The 21,572-nt window shown below is 34.0% G+C and overlaps 1 protein-coding gene across 1 annotated transcript in view; it reads right to left on the bottom strand.

Annotated features, from left to right (window-relative positions):
• Positions 1 to 20,938, bottom strand: part of LOC106719698 — a 155,070-nt gene extending 134,132 nt beyond the window's left edge. The window contains exon 1 of the mRNA XM_045679980.1: positions 20,665 to 20,938. Coding sequence (XP_045535936.1) covers positions 20,665 to 20,820 — 156 coding nt within the window. The 5' untranslated portion in view covers positions 20,821 to 20,938. The remainder of the gene's footprint in view (positions 1 to 20,664) is intronic.
• Positions 20,939 to 21,572: the final 634 nt, after the last annotated feature.

The raw sequence follows: 21,572 nt of genomic DNA, 5'->3' as shown, positions 1-21,572 counted from the left end.
AGGCGGACCTGTCGCGCGATCAGTTGCACAACTTGCCCGCCAACAACCTTCGCGCCCGCCTTTATGCTTTGCCTTCCTATTATGAAATATTCAATACAAATCCAAAGGGTTGTTTCGCCCTAAAATATAAATACAATTTCAATTAAAAAGTTTTTTTTCTTTCTAAAGGAAAAGTACATAAGTACAAAGGTAAGAGTATTAGGGCATTGGTACTTAACTCACGGCAAGTTTACGAACACCTGTCATTAGCTGGCTATGCCATAGTTCCTTACTTTTAAATGTGCCAATAAAATTGACATCCAAGACAATACAAATTTACTTTCAACACGATCTAAAATGCTCACTGTAAATAATACAGGCACATTAGACTTTTGTAGATTCGAATGATATTTTTATCACATTTTATTTTTAATGAACATTTTAGGATCGTCCGACTACACGACAATCTGGTTTCTTCCTACAGGTTTTTCAAGGTTGAGACGGCTGAGAAAAGGTGATGGCAAACAAAAACTTTATCCACAACTATAACAGATGACAAAGTTATTCCAAGTTACAACTCACAATAATGATACATATTTACTACAATAATAATCATATTTTTAAACTTACTAAAATTTTTCAAATTTCGTGATAATTTAATTTGTTTTAAGTTTCACCTTATTTATGCCTACTGCGTTGCGATTAAAAAATATAAAATTGTAAGCTACATTGCTTTATAATTATCTAAAGTTTTGAAATATTATTTTCACTGTAAAGAATCATGTCCTTTTATTTTGATACTTTTTTGACAACTATTTGTATGTGTCATTAGGGGAGCAATTCAGTGAGAATGGGACCATTCCGCCAAGGCCATTTTGCACCTCAAGCTTCCTGATCAAAATGGTGCTTCATTATGTATTCACGAAGCGGGTGGGTCACACAGGGCCCTTTCAATCCCGGACGTGCTAGTTTATTGTTCTCTAGGATAGGGCTTAAGATACTATTAAGAAACGCTGCCAGTATTAAATAAAAAGCGAAGACCCATTAAGGCTCGTGCCTACGTACTCACTAGATACAATATCAAATACGTTGCTACACGGCTAGGTAAATACCCTACTATAGCATTCTTATGAAGACAGAGTTAGAAGGGTTATTGCACTCTTAAATGATAAAAACTCTGAAATAACCACTTCTTATCATTCTAACATTGAACTTGAAATTGTAAAATAAACGAGCAAATTATTCAATGTGAAAAACTTTGATAAGATAAAATATGAAAATGATTTTTTTCTAGATTTTATCATTGCTAGCGCTTAGTAGTGCCACACAAGATTAAATATTAACTACAGCCTTCAAAATCTTGTTCTTTACTTCTATTTTTCCAATTAGAATTACAATAAATTACGTTTGAAGACTCGCTTTGACGAGTAACTACACAAAAGACGAAACAATTTGTCGAAACGACGTTTCTAAATTAATATGATCTCATCACTCAAAGGGAACCTAACAGAGGCGAGCCTAAGGCCCCATTTCTCTCTGATCTTTCTACATTACTATAAGTACTGTATTTATAAAAACACTGAAATTCATGATAAAAGCGTCTTTGTTAAATTAATGTGTACAGTACAATACATTCTTATAAAACCAATTTTTTAGAATGTGGTATGGTTTTATACGTATAATACAATACAAAGTTCATATAGACAAATTGCACTTTAAACATTCGTTCGACATGCTAGTATGATCTCTTGTTTCTACAGTGTTGACAGGAATTCCTTTGTGACGAATGGCCGAGTGTCTAAATGACTCATTGATTTTTACGAGTGAGTGATTCGATTGATGTTCTTCCCCAGAGTTCTTCTTTCTCATGAAATTTTTAAACTTCATATGTTCATAAAGGCAAAATTTTAATACAAGTCATGATTAAATGAGAGTACATATGAAATTGGGTCTCCAAAGAGTCAAAGCTGTACAAGGTCGCCTACATTTAGATTACAGTGTGTTTTGGCCGGTACCCAGCAGCCATTGGATATTCGAAATCTCGCAATACTGACATAATTTCTTTGAATATAATTATAATCTGATAATGAATACCAGTGTTCTCATACTGGACAAATTAACGAATAGATTTTATGGATAAGACAAGGAACCAGACAAGAAAAACTAAAAACAAACGCCGCCGCTTATGAAATTTTATTTCAATCTTACTATATCTTACTAATATTATAATATTACTTAATATTATAAATACGAAAGTTTAGATGGATGGATGTATTGAAGGATGGATATTTATTAGAAGGTATCTCCGGAACCGCTGAACAGAATCTTGATGAAATTTGGCACAGATGTAGAACATAGTCCGAAAGAACATAATACAGACTGCTTATAATTTTTTTTTAATACCGCGGACGGAGTCGCATGCAACAGCAAGTCATTAATAAGCGGAATGAACAGTCATGTTAAGAAAGTCGTTCAATAGTGTAACTATATTGCATATAAAAATATTTTTGATTTTTGTGTACTTAGTGAATCAATGACAATTGTCTGGACACAGTCAGTATTTTGTGGATTAGACAAAAGATTGACAAGTAAGTCTTCAAACACACGAACCACCAAAAACACCAACTTGTTTACCACACTTTTTTGTCAACAAAAAATATTATAGTTAACCATACCATTACAAAGTAACGCTGTGTTACTGGTGTTACCATATATTTACCAAGATAGCAAACATACAATTACAACAACGTTCCACGTGACACTACTTGACGACAGATGATATCAATCTTATCAGTGGAAATGTTGCTGGTACGATTATTTAATCAAATTGAACCCACATTGTCGTAATAAAAAGGGGAACTAAGACATGATCGTGATTGTTCAAGGTCACATGTTATTGGCAATAACTACGAGTTACGTTACTAACATTGTATGGCTTACATTTTAATTTTTTATGGACATTTTAGAATGTTTTTCTTAAAAGATGATTGACAGTGATAAGTGCCGTCAGATCTGGAAGCTTCCGTGTTTTCAAAAGATATTTTTTTCTAAAGACTATGTTAAATTTGGACAAAATTAAAAGGGAAAAGCTCATCAATTAAGTTATAATTGTATCCCTTGCCAATTTCGTTGGTAGCTAATCTAGTTAAGGTCATTAGTGCTTGTGGATGTCAATGAAAAACAAAAATAAAATTATCACTAGAAGACTATTATAATATTAAAAACACGGTGTTATTTGTATGATATTGATGCGAGCGTCATCTTACGGCGCGTGTACACAACGAAAGCGGCCAGATGTATTGCGCGATGCATTCTTTGCGGTCAACGCACGCGCTCTGGTTCCGTTCTAAACAAAGTTGTCCAACTACTTGCTGCCCGATGAAAGTTGAGTTCGTCTGATAATTACAATAGTATCTATTATTTCCAAAAAAATACTACCAAGGTGATCAAAATATCGGTGTTTTGCACTGTACGGGTTATCTATCACGAGATATGAAAAGAAATCACGTAAATAAATGACATTACATATTTCAGAAATATCTTAAAAATGAAACATTACGTGCGTTTCTTTTTTTCAGTGGCATTCTAAATATGTTTTTAGTCAATTACGAATAACACAAACCTGTCTTTTTGTGGGCGAAGTCCTGAAATTACAAACACTGGGTCGACCGTACCATATTTTGAGTCAAACAACATCCACCTATTAAACCTTGGACATGTTTGTAAATAAGTGAGACTGAATCGCCTTTATTTGACAACTACGGTCTAAAATGAAATCATGGATGAAAAAAATGGCTATTTTCGTAATGTGTGAAAGAATCTGACTGCACAAATGTAACTGATATTATATTCTTCATAATATATCGTGTGATTAAACAATTTTATTTATCTGAAAAATAATATAGTATCAGACGACATTGAAAAGCTTTTTAACTTGATGTAAATTAAATAAACTGGTTCTAAATGGTTTTTATTTAGTATATTCAAATATATTGTCGTTTGGAATAAGTGGATATTATATGCACCGATAATAATGTATTTTTTATTATCTAAAACTTCATGGGGAAAAGCTTTCAGTATTACCTCATTAGCTGGACTTAGAAAATAGCGAATTTCTTTCCTAGCCAAACATTATTTTTAACGAATATTTAATGGAAATGCTTCCTGTATCAATAATCTATAATGATTACCCTAAAATTTTAGTTAAAGTTTTCGTTGTCTTTTTACTTTAAGTTGTATTTACGACCGCTGTAATTCAATGATTACTTAAACAGCAGCGTAAATTTCTCTTACTAAATATACACTAAGGGACACCCTTATTGATTACTTAACGACTCTAAGTTCGGCAGTGAGTAACTTAACATCCCCTAGGACGGTTTAGGTTTAAAGGGAGATGCGTATTCAAGCCATTTCACATTCCGAGAGTCTTGTGTTGAATAATTCAAACGACTCGAGCCTCTGCATAACACTTGTCTCGGATTTGCTTTCTGTTTCATATTATTAATTTAACATCGACCTACATATAACGAGAACGATGCCTATTACATTTTTTAAGAAAGTTATGAAAATTTAAGATAGTCTTATCTAGAACATGCTAGGCTAGAAACAAAATAAAACAGTGTAAAATTATTCCAAAGCAGCAGAAAAATTTACCTTTGATTAAATCAAAATATCAAGTAGCTAATATCTATGAAAAACATTAATGTAGAGCTGGTTTTACATACAAACATAAAACAATGCAATTGGTACCCAAAAGTGATTACTTACTATACCGGTGCGAGCAAAAGTGATGTATTTCTGTGTTCATTAGTTTGTTTATAGTCCAGTAATTGTACAAATAAGTCGAACGTCAACATTTTATAAAGCCTTCTGCTTTCCACGCATTCACAGTTTTATTTTTTCTTACGTTTTATTGGGTAACTAGTTAACAAAGACGTCCTCGATACAAAACGGCGGACAGAATAAAACAATAAGCAATTAATATTGACATTCTTATAATGTTTTTATAGCTCGTTTGTCTGTGTTAATTGTTGATTGATATACTATTGCAAAGAATAATAGATGTCTGAAAATCGACATATAAGTTGGATGCGCCTAAACTTATTATTAGTATAACGTATATAATAAAATAATACATAACTAGGCGGTGCCGTCACCGGAAGATCATACGTAAGTTAAGCCGTTCGTAATTAATTATTATTATCAATAACACTTGTTTTTTTTGATGATATTTAAAAAAAAAATCCATACAAATGATTAAGGATCAAAATAGTTAGCGTATTTTTGTTTCCATTTTGTTGGCATTGCTATGTCAATTACCTATTATAATTCTGGAAACTTTTTAATCAGAACTACGCCGATAGCGATTTATTAGAAACCAGTTATTTGTGGAATATAAATTTTATCACAGACTAGTCTAAATAGTTACAGAAACTTTTTGTTTTATTTCGTTACAGCGAAATGAAAATTACACTTTGCAAGTGTCAATACACTTTCGGTTTCGTCTGCGAATTTGCTTTCACTTTCAATCGATGCAGTTCATTTTTATAGAGACATATTTGACTTAAAAATATGTTAGAAAAAAACTTTTACCGTAAGCTTTCGCACTGATCGTACAAAAACATATTATCCCCAAAACAATTTTCGAGTAAGTTTTACCTTTTTTCTCAAAAGAAACAAAAATTTCAATACCTGACTCAAAACTGGTATGGATGGAGCGTAATTTTTTGGTTATCCGAAACAACATTCTTAATACAAACTAGATGGCCCTCGAATTCAAAGCCGCGCACACGATCGTACGATGACTTTTGTGTATCGTGGAAAAAAACACCAACTGAGATGTGACATTTCTGTATGTTTTGAATACTGAATAAATACAAAAATGGTAATCAGACTTATAAAAGACATTCGCGAGTCATTCGTATAGGTAGGTATGACAAGAATTGATGTACGAGAAGGAATTACTTGAAGAATATTTCACATCTATAGGAAAACTACAACCACGCAGAAGACTGATCACATGTATCGTGACTTTGCAAATAATATGAATTTGCCAATTGTGATATGGATATCGGTGAATTTGTCACGGTTATTATTTTAAAATTGAGACTATCGTACTGTGTTTAATCCAACAAAATAAATTTAAGATTTAATATAGTCCATTATTCTTCATCGTTTTATAATTTTTTACAACAGCGAGGCCATGAATCTTGTCTCCATTATTATTGTTATTAATATATTCCGTGTTGGTTCACAATGGGCGCAGAAGGTCGCTGTTGGTGTCAATATCAGCATACGACGACGCCAGTTCAGGAATTTATTTTCATGACGAATCGATTGAAATGCTTCAATTGCAAGCAGCAAACGTTCCGACACGCAATACTTGCATTGATTAGAAAAAACGAAACGATTTCTTTATTTTAACACCAGCAAAAGTATATAATTGCTACATTGTAAGTTATGAAAAAAAAAAAACATATATGTTGATTTTTATTACATTTTTACTCGAAGGGTTTAAAACACATTTTACAGGCTTTACATAGACCAAAACTATTTATTACGTATTTGAAACGAAACCAAAACCATATAAAATTGAACTTAGTTAAAAAAATTACCATTAAATTCAAAATTATTGTAAAATAAAATTCAACTCGAAATCTAGTTTCGAATGCAATGCAAAGACAAATCAGAAATAAACCAGGTCACAACTTGGCCTCAATCGGTGTCAGTGCTTTTAAACCTTATTCATAGTTTTAATATCTCACCTTTTTTTATCTATTCATTAAGAGAAAATAATATAGGTGAAAACGTAATTACAAAGTTAATACTTATTGAGACCTATGAATAGAATTGGAAGCTCACAATGGCAAGCATCAACGCGGACCAATCTCTCCCCTAGGGCACGTCCCAAATACAGCCCTTCCGCATTTCGACCTACATTCTGAAAGCCGCTCATTTTCCGTGGCAGGTTTAAATTGGGGCCTGCATGTAAACTTTGCTCGGGAACAATGTTCGCTTTTAATCCTCGCTACAACTTCTGTCCCTTTTGCTCCCGTTATACGAATATATAATCCTTTCGCGTCCTAAATGATGGTAGCCGATGAACGAATCTTCCACAAATTATGCGTCAGTTTGATCCAGAATATTTTGTAGAATTTCTACAACTTACTGCAAAGTTCATGTAATTATTTGAAACATGTACAAAAAGTAATACATTAGTTCTCAGGATCTAGTCTAGTCTATATTAAGTTCTTATGAGCAACAAAGGAAGTACAAGAAAAAACGGGACCTACAAGCACAGTTGCCATTATAGAATGCAGTATAAAATACCTGCCTCATATAACGTGCACCTCACCTCACAGGTAGATAATTACTGAACTTCTTGTTTTAGAGAGCACTCGTGAGGTTCTGCGAGGGCGAATGTACAATTAGTCCCCTGGTTATCAACAGAGTACTCCACGCGTGCGCCATTATGCCAATGTATTATAGAAAGTCTGCTCTTTAGAAAAATAAATAACACATCAGGAAAGCTATTTCTAATAGTTAGCTTTGCTAAATAGTAAGATATGTGGAATTTAAAAAAGTTTAAAAATACTCCTCTTTTTAAAAATCTACAATTAGTTCATCAATGTGTACACGAGTAAACATTGTTTTCAACGGAACATCTTAATTTAAGGTGTGACAAATTTAAGTAAAATATATAAATTATATATTACGAAATACGTAAACGAAACGGAGTCTAGTAAATATGCTAGCTATAATATTTTTAATAAACTAAAAATAATTCTCAAACAACTTGTCTGAGACTATGGAATATATTTTCAAGTCATTGTATTATTGCGTGAGAATACTAAAAACTTTATAACGAAAGCGTAATTTGAACAAGGTCTGGCTGATAGGTCAACGACCGCAATCACGTCTGCCCGTGCCGAATGTCTGTGTCGCAATGACAGTCACAAGGCCAGCCAACCACCGTTGTGCTGGAGACACAAGAAAACAAGCCAGCTTACTATGACGCCAATATACCTTACCAACTTTAAAAATTAGAAAACAAAGTAGCTTCTAATTTTGACGGATATGTAACGTAAAATTGATATACCCTTGAGTGACCGCAAACTATTGTGACATGATTCCTCTTTGCTTAATCTCATAAAAGCACTGAAGATACTAATTACTTTAGTCATAATGAGATCTATTTTTACTGTCGTAAATGCTTCTGTTAAATTATAGATTTAACAATTATACGGGTAATAGGAACAAAATTGATGACAAATTAGATAAATAACGTAATCGTAACGCAATTCCAGCTAGACTACAATTTTCCTACGTAAGAAGTGATTTAAAAGCGTTTTTAACAAATATAAATGTTTCACTAAGAAGTAAAGAACAAAGATACAAGATTCGTCGCTAATGTTGAAAATGTAAGAAACTCGAGAAAAATAATTCTTTAATGACTATCATGTACCGCGTCATCGTGTCTCCTTGAAGTCGAAACGAGTGAGGTCGAGTGTATAAAGGGCGGCAAAATAAATGAGAACGTCGTTATCGAATCAAATTTAAATAATTCACCGGTTCCGCCGATTGGAGTACACTCAATTTTTACCTGCACTCGTAAAAAGATCCGCGTATCCGACCTTCAATAATAATTTCTCGTTCTTTCAACTCCCAAATTAAAAAAGTGTCAAATTGTTTCAAACGTTATGGTCCTATTAAATCTAGCATTTGAATGATTATTTATATTGTTACATTTTTAAGTAATAAATCTTCTATTTTATTTCATAAATATATGAAATAAAAATCTTAAAACCTTTACGCTGCTATACATTTATATCATTTCATTAACATTTTAACATACAATTATCCAGTTTTTTATTTAAAAGTTTAACAAAATGTTCTTCGAATACGTTGTTACGTTTTTACTCTTAATATGGAGTATAATCAACTAACCGTACGCAAAACTTTTATGTAACAAAGTCCTCACATGTTTATCCATCGTAAAATGACACTATCGAGTGAATCAGCCGTATCGAGCAACCTATAGCAGTGGAACCAAGTAGTAGGTACATATTGTAGTACATTTCCGTGCTATTCTTGGACATTTCAAGATCTAACAATGGTCATTCTTCCGGGTGCTTACACACTTCAACTTGGTTCTTTATATAAATTCTACTTTGAAATGCTAGAATCAAAATATAAGACATATATTTCCCGCATCCGAACAACGCGCACTATAATATCAATAATAATCAACTATGGGTTAGTTCTTAGAAAACCTACAAGTTGAATGACCAACGATTTTGGAGCAAACACAAAGACAAGAAAAAGCGCAATCTCTCTGCAACCGGTTTGTTAGTGAACCCGTCTTCATAAGCGGTCGTCTGTCAACCATGTTGCACAACTGACACTCGTACTGTCGCACTAAGCCATAATTAACGAATAACGAACTAGCCACGTCTTAAAAACAAAAGATATTACACAATGAAACAACTAGTTTTAATATAGGTAGTACAAGATATCAGTGTCTACTTCTATGACATTCCGAGAAGAACGAGACGATAAATACATACATAACAGCTACAAATATTGATATCGTTTTAAATTTGACATGCAATATCAGTGACTTCCAATAAGGACTCTATGTATATCAGGTAGTTAGTGTAAGAAAAGTATAATATAATGAATAAAACAAATCTAGAGTCGCGACAATACATTCTGTTATAAATATAGTATGCACAATAACTAAATGTAAAAAAAAAACATTCCCATGGCATACATACCAGAACTACAGTTCTATTCAAAACAGGCGTTCATTTAATCATGGTTAATACACAACAAATAAATCATACTTCCCAACAATAAAACATATGTAGGTACATCATTTGATAGAAAATACAATCGTGATCTATTAACATTTTTAACGAACGCATGAACACTGTTTACATCAATCGTAATATCATAATTGTTATTACATAACATAGAGTAAAAGGTACAATTATAATTACAAAGAGGAAAAATTTCAGTGTAAATTATTAAATAAGAAATTTAAGTTATGAGAATATGAAAAAGCAATAATTTAAAAGGAATTACTTAACACTCGTCTAATCTTACTAATATTATAAATTCGAATGTTTAGATGGATGGATGGATGTTTGTTTGAAGGTGTCTCCAGAACCGCTCAACGGATCTCTATGAAATTTGACATAGATATAGATCGTAGTCTGGAAGAACGCATAGGCTACTTATTCAAGTTTTTTTTAATTGCGCGGACGGCGGCGCGGGCCACAGCTAGTGACCAATAAAACTTATTTAACAACTTTTTGGTCTAGGGTACTACTGATAATTAAAAATTAAAAGAATAACACAACACATTCAGACACTATCAAAACATGGTATAAAAATGAAAAATGTTAATCGCAGGTCTAATGCCACCTGCCGACTAATAAAGAGAACTACATAAAATTCGAACAAATACATATTGTTAAATGTTTTTCGGGCAATTTATTAACTTATCAATGTTTCATTTCAGAATGGAAACAAAGAAGTATATTATTGCAAACAGTCGTGTTCAAACAGTACATCAACAGCACAGACGCTCGTGATCGCTATTTATAGTTGTGATAACGTCGAGTAGGGCTGTTATCACTAACAATAAGACGTAAACTACACACTGCTACATGCACTACTCATATACAGTTTTATCTCATTTACAAAATTCGATTCTATCTAATTGTTACTGTAATTAGAACAAACAATTTTATATTGCAACACATTTCGTTATACAATCCTGATTGATTTCCTAATTTTATCTAAAAAGAAGTTATTTAAATACAAATCTTTATTTAATTTCCTACTATAATAATTGTAAAAAGTATATTATTATTAAGTATACTATTATTATTCAGATGCTATATTCGATCAAGATACCTAAAGCATCTTACACAAGGTGGAAGGCGCAGGACTGCATACTTTGAAAGGCATTAGGTAAAACCTTTGTCCAGAAGTGGGCTGACAAAGGCTGATGATGATTTTAAACAGATAAAAATTGGATGAACAATTGAATAAGTACTGCTTAACCTAATCGTCATTACAACAAAGTAATGACTTTATAATGTCTAATCACTGTTATCTTCAACATACACGATTCCTGATTTTACATCTCGAATCCTAATCTAACCACATTATCAAGCGAAACATCTGTTCATATTTATATTTCCATTTAGTCGAGTCAGTGATTATGTACGTTGAATAAAATTATATGCAATTACAAGCAACCTTGTCGGCGAACGTCGTTAGGAAAGGATTACAAAGGTAAATCCCTCGATCAATAACAAAGTTGCACACCTGAATAGAGTCAAGGTGCAATCCCAGTTTTTTAGAGAGAAAATGAGATTTTATTGTATGAATGTTTCGGTAATTAATAAACACAAGCACATTATCAGTCTGGCGGGATAGGGCTGGTCCGTTCACGTAGGTTATCGAGTAAATTTAATTAGAGCGGCCTTCATTAGCACCGGCGGTGATGTATCAGCCACACATGTTACAAGCCAGCTTTCGCCCGGAGATCCAAACTGCCAATCAAAATTTCAATGTCGTATAACATATATAAATATTGTTATAACTTTTGCTTATTTACAAGAAGCAAGTGAAAACATCTCTAAAAGAAAGAACTAAGACTTAAATGTGCACACGGTGTTTAATGGTGATATTTTCGATTATTTTTGTTATTTATTTCATACAGTTTATATTTTAACTTCTTAATTATGTTATAACCAATGTTTATAAGCTGTGGTAATCTAACTCATAGCAACTCCTTGCATCTTGCTCTTTAAACTATTACGTTTGTTTGTCTACCACAAATTTTCATCTGGAAATGTAATTGATCATAAAGGCACCAGAGTAACCTTCTTTTTGTCTCGATTTCACAATATAACAGTGGTAGAAGTCAGCATCAACAACATCTGCTGCACGAATGTCTTTCCCGGTGCAATACCACGACCACGTAGATAGACAGGCGTCAAGTAGCAGCATTCCCGCGTTTTGTCTAATAAGTGTGCGTGCCGGAGGCCTAATTTTACTCCTCTCTCCATTTCTAGCCTTATTCTTATAAGAAAAGGATGGAAAAGGGAAGCGGAATTGACAGAAGGGGTCGCATAGGAGGGCAAATCTTTCCGTGTATCCTCACCTTCGTCAGCGCACCGCTGCCTACATTAAAAGTAGGCCGTTTCGCTATTTGGGCGAATTCAGGTGGCCGCTTGCTCGTTCGCCCCCTGTTCATATATAAAGAAAAAACAATGGAAATAATAAGCTGTGTATTGTATATTAATAACGCAGAGAATTCAATAGGCGATCGCGTAATTACGGCAATTTAAAAAAGCAGACGATGTTGCAACCAGAATGACTAAACACCGCTCACCGAGGAAGGCCGTCAGTCAAGGCGGGTCATGGTGCCACTTATTAAACTATTATAATCTGCGTTAAAACATAACATTCAAGTTGCTGTTGTTAAAAAAACTAATAGTGGAACAATTCTTTTAATTTTGCACAAATTCAAATAAAATATTTAACAATAAAAGAAAATATATGCAACACGCCTACGCTCAAAAGGACTAGATTTTTTAATCAATTTTAACGAAAATTTATTTTCCAAAAGAAATCAATAACGTCTAAAATCATAATGATTCAAGAAAACAATAATTTTTGCGACTTTTTGTGTTATTTTCAACACACCTTATGACAATGCACCTCATGCCACCATGATAAAAGGGGATGAATAGAAAGTACGGGGTGAATAGAAACAAAACTAGAAAAACCTTGAGACCGTAATATTCAACGATCGATTGTTTCGTCAACAAATCACTGATTTTATCGGTGTAGTAAATAGTTGAATTACTCACAAAAAATGGCATTAAAATTGTTTGTAGTTTTGTTTCAAGTATCCCCTTGGTTTCTAGTCCACCCGTTTTAACGTATTGGACTGTATTACGTGAATGTAACATGTAAGGCGGTGAAGTGTACAGCGTGGTATACTAGGTATAAATAACAGTAAATTTCTGTCGCGCTCCGTTAGGTGGCGTCGCGTGCCCGACGGCCTTCCTGCATCACTTCCACTGCTGACACTACGTTTATTGCGTCCGTGAAGGTACGCTTTATTACCGAACGTAAACGTTTCATTACACCTACGTTAAATATTTCTTGGTTAAATATTTGCTATCGTAGATAGGATTTTTATTAAGAGAAAAACATAACTGCAGCGGCTGCTGATGCATTCATGTAGGATTCAGAACGTCTGCATTAGAATGGTATGCCACAATGCTATTTTCAATCTTCCGCAAGCTTCTGTTACATGTGCGATAGCGCTCAACGCTCTCCGACTTATACTTGCGTTGCTAGACAACAAATAAACAACAATTGTAAGCGCTAGCCACTAAAAGATGGCGTAAGTAATATGTAACCTAACAATTATTTAAGAACTTAAACAAACCTTAAAATTACAAATTAATATTAGCTACCGCAAAACCTACACATAAATTGAAAATATTAATTACAACATATCTATTTAATTTAATTAATTAATAAAAATATTTCATTAAAATGTTCTTATTTTACATCAAAGAATTTTTACAAAGCTGTTTACAGAACATCAGGTTTAAGCAAGATACGACAAAACATGTTTATTCAATTAGTGGTAGTCATATACACGAATCTCTTATTAAACATAAAGTTTAGTAAGAGTTTGGGACTTATTTATTTTATTCTATATAATTTAGTAAATAAATAAATAAGGTTTGTCCTTTTAGCACACAGATTCAGATTATTTCTAATGAAATTTAACATAGAATTTATCTACCTTCTTACTCTACTAAATACTTGTTTAATAAAAAAAAACTATCCAAAAAAGCCACCTAGGCTTCGATGGCGTGACATTCTTATGGACAAGTTAATGGACTATGGGCCAATAAAGACGCAAAACTCGATTAAAAAGAAAAAAACAACCGTTGTGAATTTAAAACACATAGGTTTAACATTGGACACTGACCTTTTCGGTATCTACAATATGCATTAGTTTATAATGAAGGCAAATAATGCAAAAAAGTTCACAGCAACAACTTGTATTACTAAAGAAGTAAATAGCTTTTATTATTAAAACACACATGCATTTAATTGCAATTGCATTTGTGTTCTAGTGTTACAAAGAAACTCAGTGTAAGACAATTGCAGGCTTTGTTTAACATGTATTGCTGGCTCAAACAACTGGTCTAGCTCAAAACTAAAGACCTTTTGTGTACTAGTTCTTGGCCAGTGAAACGTGACTGAATAATTAAATGTTTTGTCATGGGTTTGTTTATACGACAATTGTTAGTGGACAATAATCTTAATTGCTGAAGTTAAATGTATGTTGCCTCTGGATTACTGTAGCAAATTGTTGTAGAAGTCAATTGACAGCTATTGACAATGACTGCAATTTAATATTTATATATCATGTTAACAATTAACAATGCTAGACGCCAGCAACAACAACATCGGTTGTATGAATAGGCCGGCTCGCCCGGTGAAATACCACGACCACACAGAAGACAGGCGTGAAGTGGAAGCAATTCCGCGTTTTGTCTGATGAGTGTGGTGCCGGTGGTCTAATTTTAGTTCTCAATCCCTTCCCACCCTTTTCTCACAAGGAAAGGATGGGAAGGGGTAGTGGATTTGACGAAACACGAGATGCGTAGGAAGGGGAAATATTCTCTTCCTATGTACCCCTTCCTCCGTCGATTAAAGGTAGGCATCTGCAATTGCGGAGGTGTATGGGCTCGTTTGCCACCTTATAATAACCACAAATCCTTGCAAAAGAATACCGCTAACTACTAAGGATGTTTATAATTGCAATAGAACTGCAACGTCCGGAATCGGAATAAATGACATAATCATCATAACTACTCGAAAAGATGGAGGAGTTGTGAAGTAGAATAATCGTAGAATGAACTAAGATACATGTAATTTTTCACTTGAAGTTATAAAGCGGGGTTTAGTAGAAAACCACTCTATTCAAGTCATAGCGAAAACACAGCTTATACTTTAATATTTATTGATATTTTAAATATTCTTTTTAACAAGCAAGATGACATTGAAGCGCAAGGGAGTCACGAGAACGTGTTCCGAGCATTATTTTTGTCGATGGCACAGAGGCCACGAAGGTTGCGAAGGGCCTGCGCGAGGCCGTATCGCCAGCGCCAGCCTTAACAAACAATAGCGACGTTGTCATTACACTTACTGACTCATTTTCAATCGATGGCACCGGTAAAACTAACAAAAGAAAGCAACTACTGATTTACTTCGCCACTAAGCAAAATTACACGGATTTTCTCATAATTGTCTCTCCATTGCATCAACAGTTTAGACTATTGGATCGTTTAATATGTAAAGTAAATAGAAAAATTGTGTACTTGACTGAGCGATAAAAAGTGGTAGTCATTGACTTAAAAATATAGGTGAGAAAGTAAGTAAAAAGAAACGAAACCTAAATCTAGACTTAACTAATTTGACCATCTAAGTAAAATATGATAAGAAATAACAAAGATTAATAAAAACGAAGAGAAGGGAAGAAAATTGTAAATGCCAGATGTCATTGAATAATGGTACTTGTGAAAATATCCCGTTGAAAAATGTCACTGGAATCCCCAGATGACCTACAAAAAATCAAACTCAGGAGACCTATGTACTGATGTGTACTACTCTGCAGTAAGTATTTCTGCTAAAAATTTCTTTCAACAGTGAGTTAATGATAATAATAAAATTATTTACTGTGGGGTACCACATCATGTTCGTTTCTCTGAAAGATCCACTAAGGTAATTAATTGCACGACGAGAGAAAAACTTGTTCTTTAACTGGTCAGTCTTAATTTCTTGTTGAAGTCATTGGGAAGGATTTATCGATATATTGTTAAAATACAATGAGTACTTAACTTCCAAATAAAAACGTATATTCGAAGTATTGAAGAGACAATTGTACAAAAGTATTTAAGAAAGGCTCTAAGCAGTGGATAATAATTTATTTAAACATACTAACAGTCCGTGACTTCGCCCACTTGAAAATTAAATAAATAAACTGAGATAATAGCAGTCTTTTAAAACTGTAAAATATCTTTGTTCCACATGCAGATCCCTTCAAATATACATACATTCAAATTTTCGCATTTTAGTATTGGTAGTATCCCTACGTAGGATAGCGAATCAAATAGTACAGTTGGCACCAAAAAAATTGTACAGTGGCTTTCGCCTACCGCGGCACGGCTCGCTCGGTTGATAAGTGGCCTAAGGGCTCCCCCCGCACCGAGCCCTCACCCCTGCGACCTACTTCCACCATCGCCCTCGCGATCTTTGTGCACGACGCTCTTGCACAACACAGATATCAGCTGGATGATTTTGTGCTGATTAAAGTATGCTATTTGGTCCCAATTCGGAACGCTTCAATCGATTTCGTAACACTTCAAACAAGGACGTACTGAAAACGTTCGCGATTATTTAATTAAATTTACCTCAAGCTCTCGGAATTCGAAACTTTCGCAGCAAATTGAAACACGGAAGGTTTATGAGTGATTTTTTCTTTTAAAAAATGTTTTTAATTAATTTGAGATTAATGTACCAGAATGGGTTTCATTTAATTCATTTGAAGGGAATAATTTGTGCATATTACAAATTAGAAAAAACATTTGAACTTTTATTGCATTTAGGTTTTCCAAGTACGAAAAATTAAAATCTGTAATTAGGAAAAAAAAGGTGCTCAAATGGTAATCTAATGTGGAACATGGAAAGTAATTATATATTGATTTAACTAATAATTGTTTATCATGGTACTTTAAGCAACTGTTTCTATTTATATGAAACGTGTATTCAGTAACCATAAAGTACTGGGAACAGTTCGTACTTATTGTAATCTGTCACACATTACGTTTATCAGCTAACGTATGTGGAAAGAAGCATTTAAACGCTGAACACGTGACCGATACAAAAACACGTGTTCAGTTTATGAGAGAAACGTCGATAGTGGAATGGTCACAATTAATAACCAATTGATTTTCTATTATTATTTATTATTTAAAATCACTGGTTCTTCAATGATGATCGTGCATCGTACATCAGAAAACGTTGTGTGTTCTTTAAAACAAAGTTCTTTACAGTTAACTGTGCTATGCTGTTTTAAAATTTTCATCAAAATGTAAATAACAAAACGGATACGATTTGAAACAATTAAGGTCAAAGTTTGCAACCGACCTATTATTCTGTGCCGCCTTTAATTTCAATACAACTGTTACTATCAACTTTTATAAAACTGCATTACTGTGAGTTATATAAAATAAAATTTCTATATATAAAGGTATTTCTACACATGGTCAATTAACGCGATACATGATCTGCCGGCGGGCGCCAGATGTAATGCGCTAGATAACCAGTTATAGTTCCCAAAGAAGCTGCTCCAATTCGGCAACCAGTAGGTAATCTAAACAAATATACGTTGCATATTTGTATTGTGCGTAACTAGCTTGTGTTGCGTATAAATAAATACAACGTGTAACACGTATTTTGTAGCATAAAGATGACTAAACTTATCTTTGGACTAAAACTGTGTACATTAGCAGATTTACAATGATTGAATTACATGTATGTACCTAACAATGGCCTGCCCTAACGCTATTTGACCCATAGAAAAATTGCCATTTCCGTTAGCAAACTAAACCTCGCGTCCTTCTTACAAATAGGCAATTATGTAGCAATTGAAGTTTTGATGTAGTAAAAGAATGTGGGTAACTTAACCCGTTGAATTATGAAAGACAACCCTAAAATTTGAGTGACAAGAACTGTCGGAAACGAGAGCGATAAGAACGTAAATTTCCGAACAACAACCATGCATAATGATTTCTGAAGGACTCAAAGTAGGAACTGCACTATAAGAGACAAGCGAAATTGTAACTTCGCGTTCAGCAATGGAATCATAGAGAATATCCTACAACGTTGGACAGCCTGGTCTACCTAGCTGGGCGTACTGGTCTCTCTCAGTCTTGGTGGGAGAGCGGTGCAGTGTTACGAAGATATGTCGTCTATTTATAACTGAGCACTGCAGGCGGCCGGACTCCGCACCCTGAGAGATACGTCATGACTCTTGCATTACAATAGTCGATTGGTTACAAATAAACTATTAGTTAATGATATATATGTTGTTAAAACTTTATTTAAACAAATCTTACTAAAACATTTTTATCCTAGTTAACTTTTACTCGAAATATAAGAATTTTTAGGCATTGATACAATGTATTATAGTTGCACAGGTTATAGCCCGACCTACCCTGGTAACTAACTCGATATAGCTCTATTGCCATATTATACAATTTGTTGACAGTAGGAACAGAGTTTCACACAAATATATTGCCGTGGGTTTCCACTGCCAAAACAAATATTTTATTATGGTGTCTCATTCTCTTTGAAAAAACAGAAAGAATTAAATTACTTGTAGAGGTGTATCACCAAAGGAAACCCTCTGTCAATGTATGTCGCTGTCTTATTCATATAGAAATCTGTATATACAATCATTGCAGGTGAAAGAATGAGTTGATGTTTTTAATATAATTGATAACAGTTAAGTGGACTACGAAATAATATAAAAAACAAAATAACTTCTCAAGCATGTAAAAAAATACAGTCTTTGTTAATAATATCATACAGCACCAGCAGAACATTACGTATTTTAAATAGAATCGAACAAGAACGAGATTCTTGGCGCGAACGCAATGGACGTTTATGATTTGTTTTTTTTTAATCTGTTTTTTTCTGTGTAGCAAAGACCGAGTCGGGAGAGTTCCGAGGCGCGGTACAGCCGGAGCGCGCGGCCGGTGCATCGAACGCCGCGGTGAGAGCGGGGTCGACGAACTTAGCGCCATGTGCATTCGGTTTTGAACCGTTTCATATATGTATACACATTCGTATACATAACCCGATGGATGGCTATCCGATGTAAACAAATCGACTGGTTAGTCATTGCGCCAACGTAATTGCGGAAGTATACTACGTGACAAACGCTAACATTAATATAATAGACGGGAAGGCATCGTTGCTTTATAACTGACTAATGAATACAAGTAGACTATTGGTATATACCTCTAGTGTCCCGTACAGATAAAGTAGCAAAAGTTAAATCATCAAGTAAACTCAATCGAATTCCTCGTTAATCTCCCGATAACCACGGACATGTTAATCCGTTACCTTTCACTTTCAACGCATGTCCCAGTAAAAATTCTTAAAAAATTAAATTTTATTCTGTGACAAAGACTTATTGCAGGGTATCAAGATACAATACCATAATTACACAATAATGTTTTACGTGAGATTGCCGCGGTAAAATCGGCCTTCTACTCGGTACTTTTTCGGTACTTTTTTGGGTATTGGGGGCGAAATCTTCGTAAGCTACCTTGCCTTTTGGGGGAAAGACAGGGTTATTCCTATTCACTAAAATCCCCTCGGTGGCCAACCTCAAGTGAGACTGCGAGGGTCCTGGGATCTCCAGTGGAACGCACCGAGACCAAGGCATTATATGTGCTGCTGAAAAACATATCTAGACATAGTAAGGTTAATAAAACGTTCAACTTGAAATCAAGGGCTTGTCTACACAATTAACTGGTGACGGATATGTTTATTTCCATAACCTCTGTGAAAGCTGAACTCAAGTAGAATCTACTAAACATAGGTGCACGAATGGATGATGTTTACAGGAGACAAACATCAATATATGCTATAAAAACAAAATTTAAACTAACAATAAATAGGTCTATTGCAGAAGAATAAGACCAAACAAACGATCTTTAGCCGATTTATTGTCACGTTTGTCGAATTACGGTGGCCTTAAACATGCAATGATTGTTCAAAGCTTAAAAGAAATAGAATACATATTAAATCGACCAGTGTTATAGCCAAGAAATGTAGGATATATTAGCCAATTGAAACTAAATTTTATATTAGTCGAGGACTGTAAATCGGAGACCCTGATCCGGATCCTGCAAAGCTACCTTGACAGAATCGTAACATGTTCCTACCTATCAAGAGTAAAACAATGATAAAAGAAGATGGGCGTTGGTTGTCTTGTGCCATATTCAATATTCAGTCTACGTACAGAGAGCAATTGTACATCTGAGGGTTTTTGAAGAGGGTAAAATCCGGGCCGTTAAAATTGAAGATTGAACCATAGCTCGGCAACTAATAAAACTGCGGTTGTGGTTTACATTCGACTCATAATTTAAAATGCTAAATCTAGTTAATTCAGGCTTAGTATTTATACGTTTCCTTAACTTATATCTATCTTTTGAGATACCATAAACATATTTTCGATTTTTTGACATCAGACACTTCTATGTTTTGAATTCTACATTGATTTATGCTCCATTTGTAGGTAATCGGAAATAATAATATAGAGATACTTTGGCAAACCGTAATGACATTGAAGATCAATATTAAACTGAAAATCTGGGTAGTGGAAAGCAGCCAATGCTCACGTTACGGATGAAGTAAATATGCAAACTGTTTTTAAAAACGCGCGCATTATGAAAACTATAAACATTTGACAGTTTGCTAAAAGTAATTTAGCATCCAATTGTGAATTAAACCAATACTAGTTATAATTTAGGATACTTTACAAATATCATGCTTTACCTGGAGCTCCTTATTCTTGTTATCTTTGAGTGAAGCTGCTCTGATAACACCAGCTTTCCATCCCCATTCAGAAACTTTATTCACATTAATTTTTGCCACACCACTCACAGACAGAAATCGTTTGCCAACTAAATCTTCGCGGTATCTAAATGCCATAACGAACTACACAATCACATTATTCACTGTAAAACTACACAATCGTCAAGAAACACAACGCATAAACCCATAACACGTTCCACTCTTCGTAGAGCGAAGGGAAACTACGTGAAACAAAAAGTTCTTCAAGCCAATGGACACAAAATGCGCCTATTTGTAAAGTGAGGCGAGAAACTTTGGTCAAAGGCGTACAGACAGCCCCCCGAAATCGGTAGTATTATCGCGATAAATTTAGTACACCTGCAAAATGATAAGAACGCTTTAATCCTAACACTCTCCAAGACCAATGGGTCTTTTTCACTTATTCGGATAATAATTTCAAAATTTGTTGAGAATTATTTTCAAAACAGCCGCTAGATGGTGCGCAATCAAAATTACCATTGAATACCGTTTTTAAATGTGAGATGTCGCTTCTCCAAAAAGATACTGCATGTTCATCTCAATTTTGCAATGATTTTTCTCAATCAATCATAATTTATGTATATTATGTATATGTATTAGACATAGTGAAACTTTGCAAGAAGTAGTAAATTTTGTAAAAAAAAACTGTATGTACTATTAGTATGTTAATCATGCGCTTGTATTTTCAGCCTCAATTGTTTATATGCGAAAATACAAAAGTCAAAAATTTTATAATTTTCAATTCAATTTCAGTGGTTTTGAGTCTAAAATTGTATTTAAAAAAAAAAATTTCCATATTTCATCAAATTAAGGTTTTTGAACGGACCAGTTTTATTGATTATCAAGATCAC

Source organism: Papilio machaon, chromosome 11, assembly GCF_912999745.1.
Source record: "Papilio machaon chromosome 11, ilPapMach1.1, whole genome shotgun sequence".
In the NCBI taxonomy this organism is placed as follows: domain Eukaryota; kingdom Metazoa; phylum Arthropoda; class Insecta; order Lepidoptera; family Papilionidae; genus Papilio; species Papilio machaon.
Note: the sequence above shows the minus strand (reverse complement) of the source record. Positions and strands in the feature narration are given on the sequence as shown.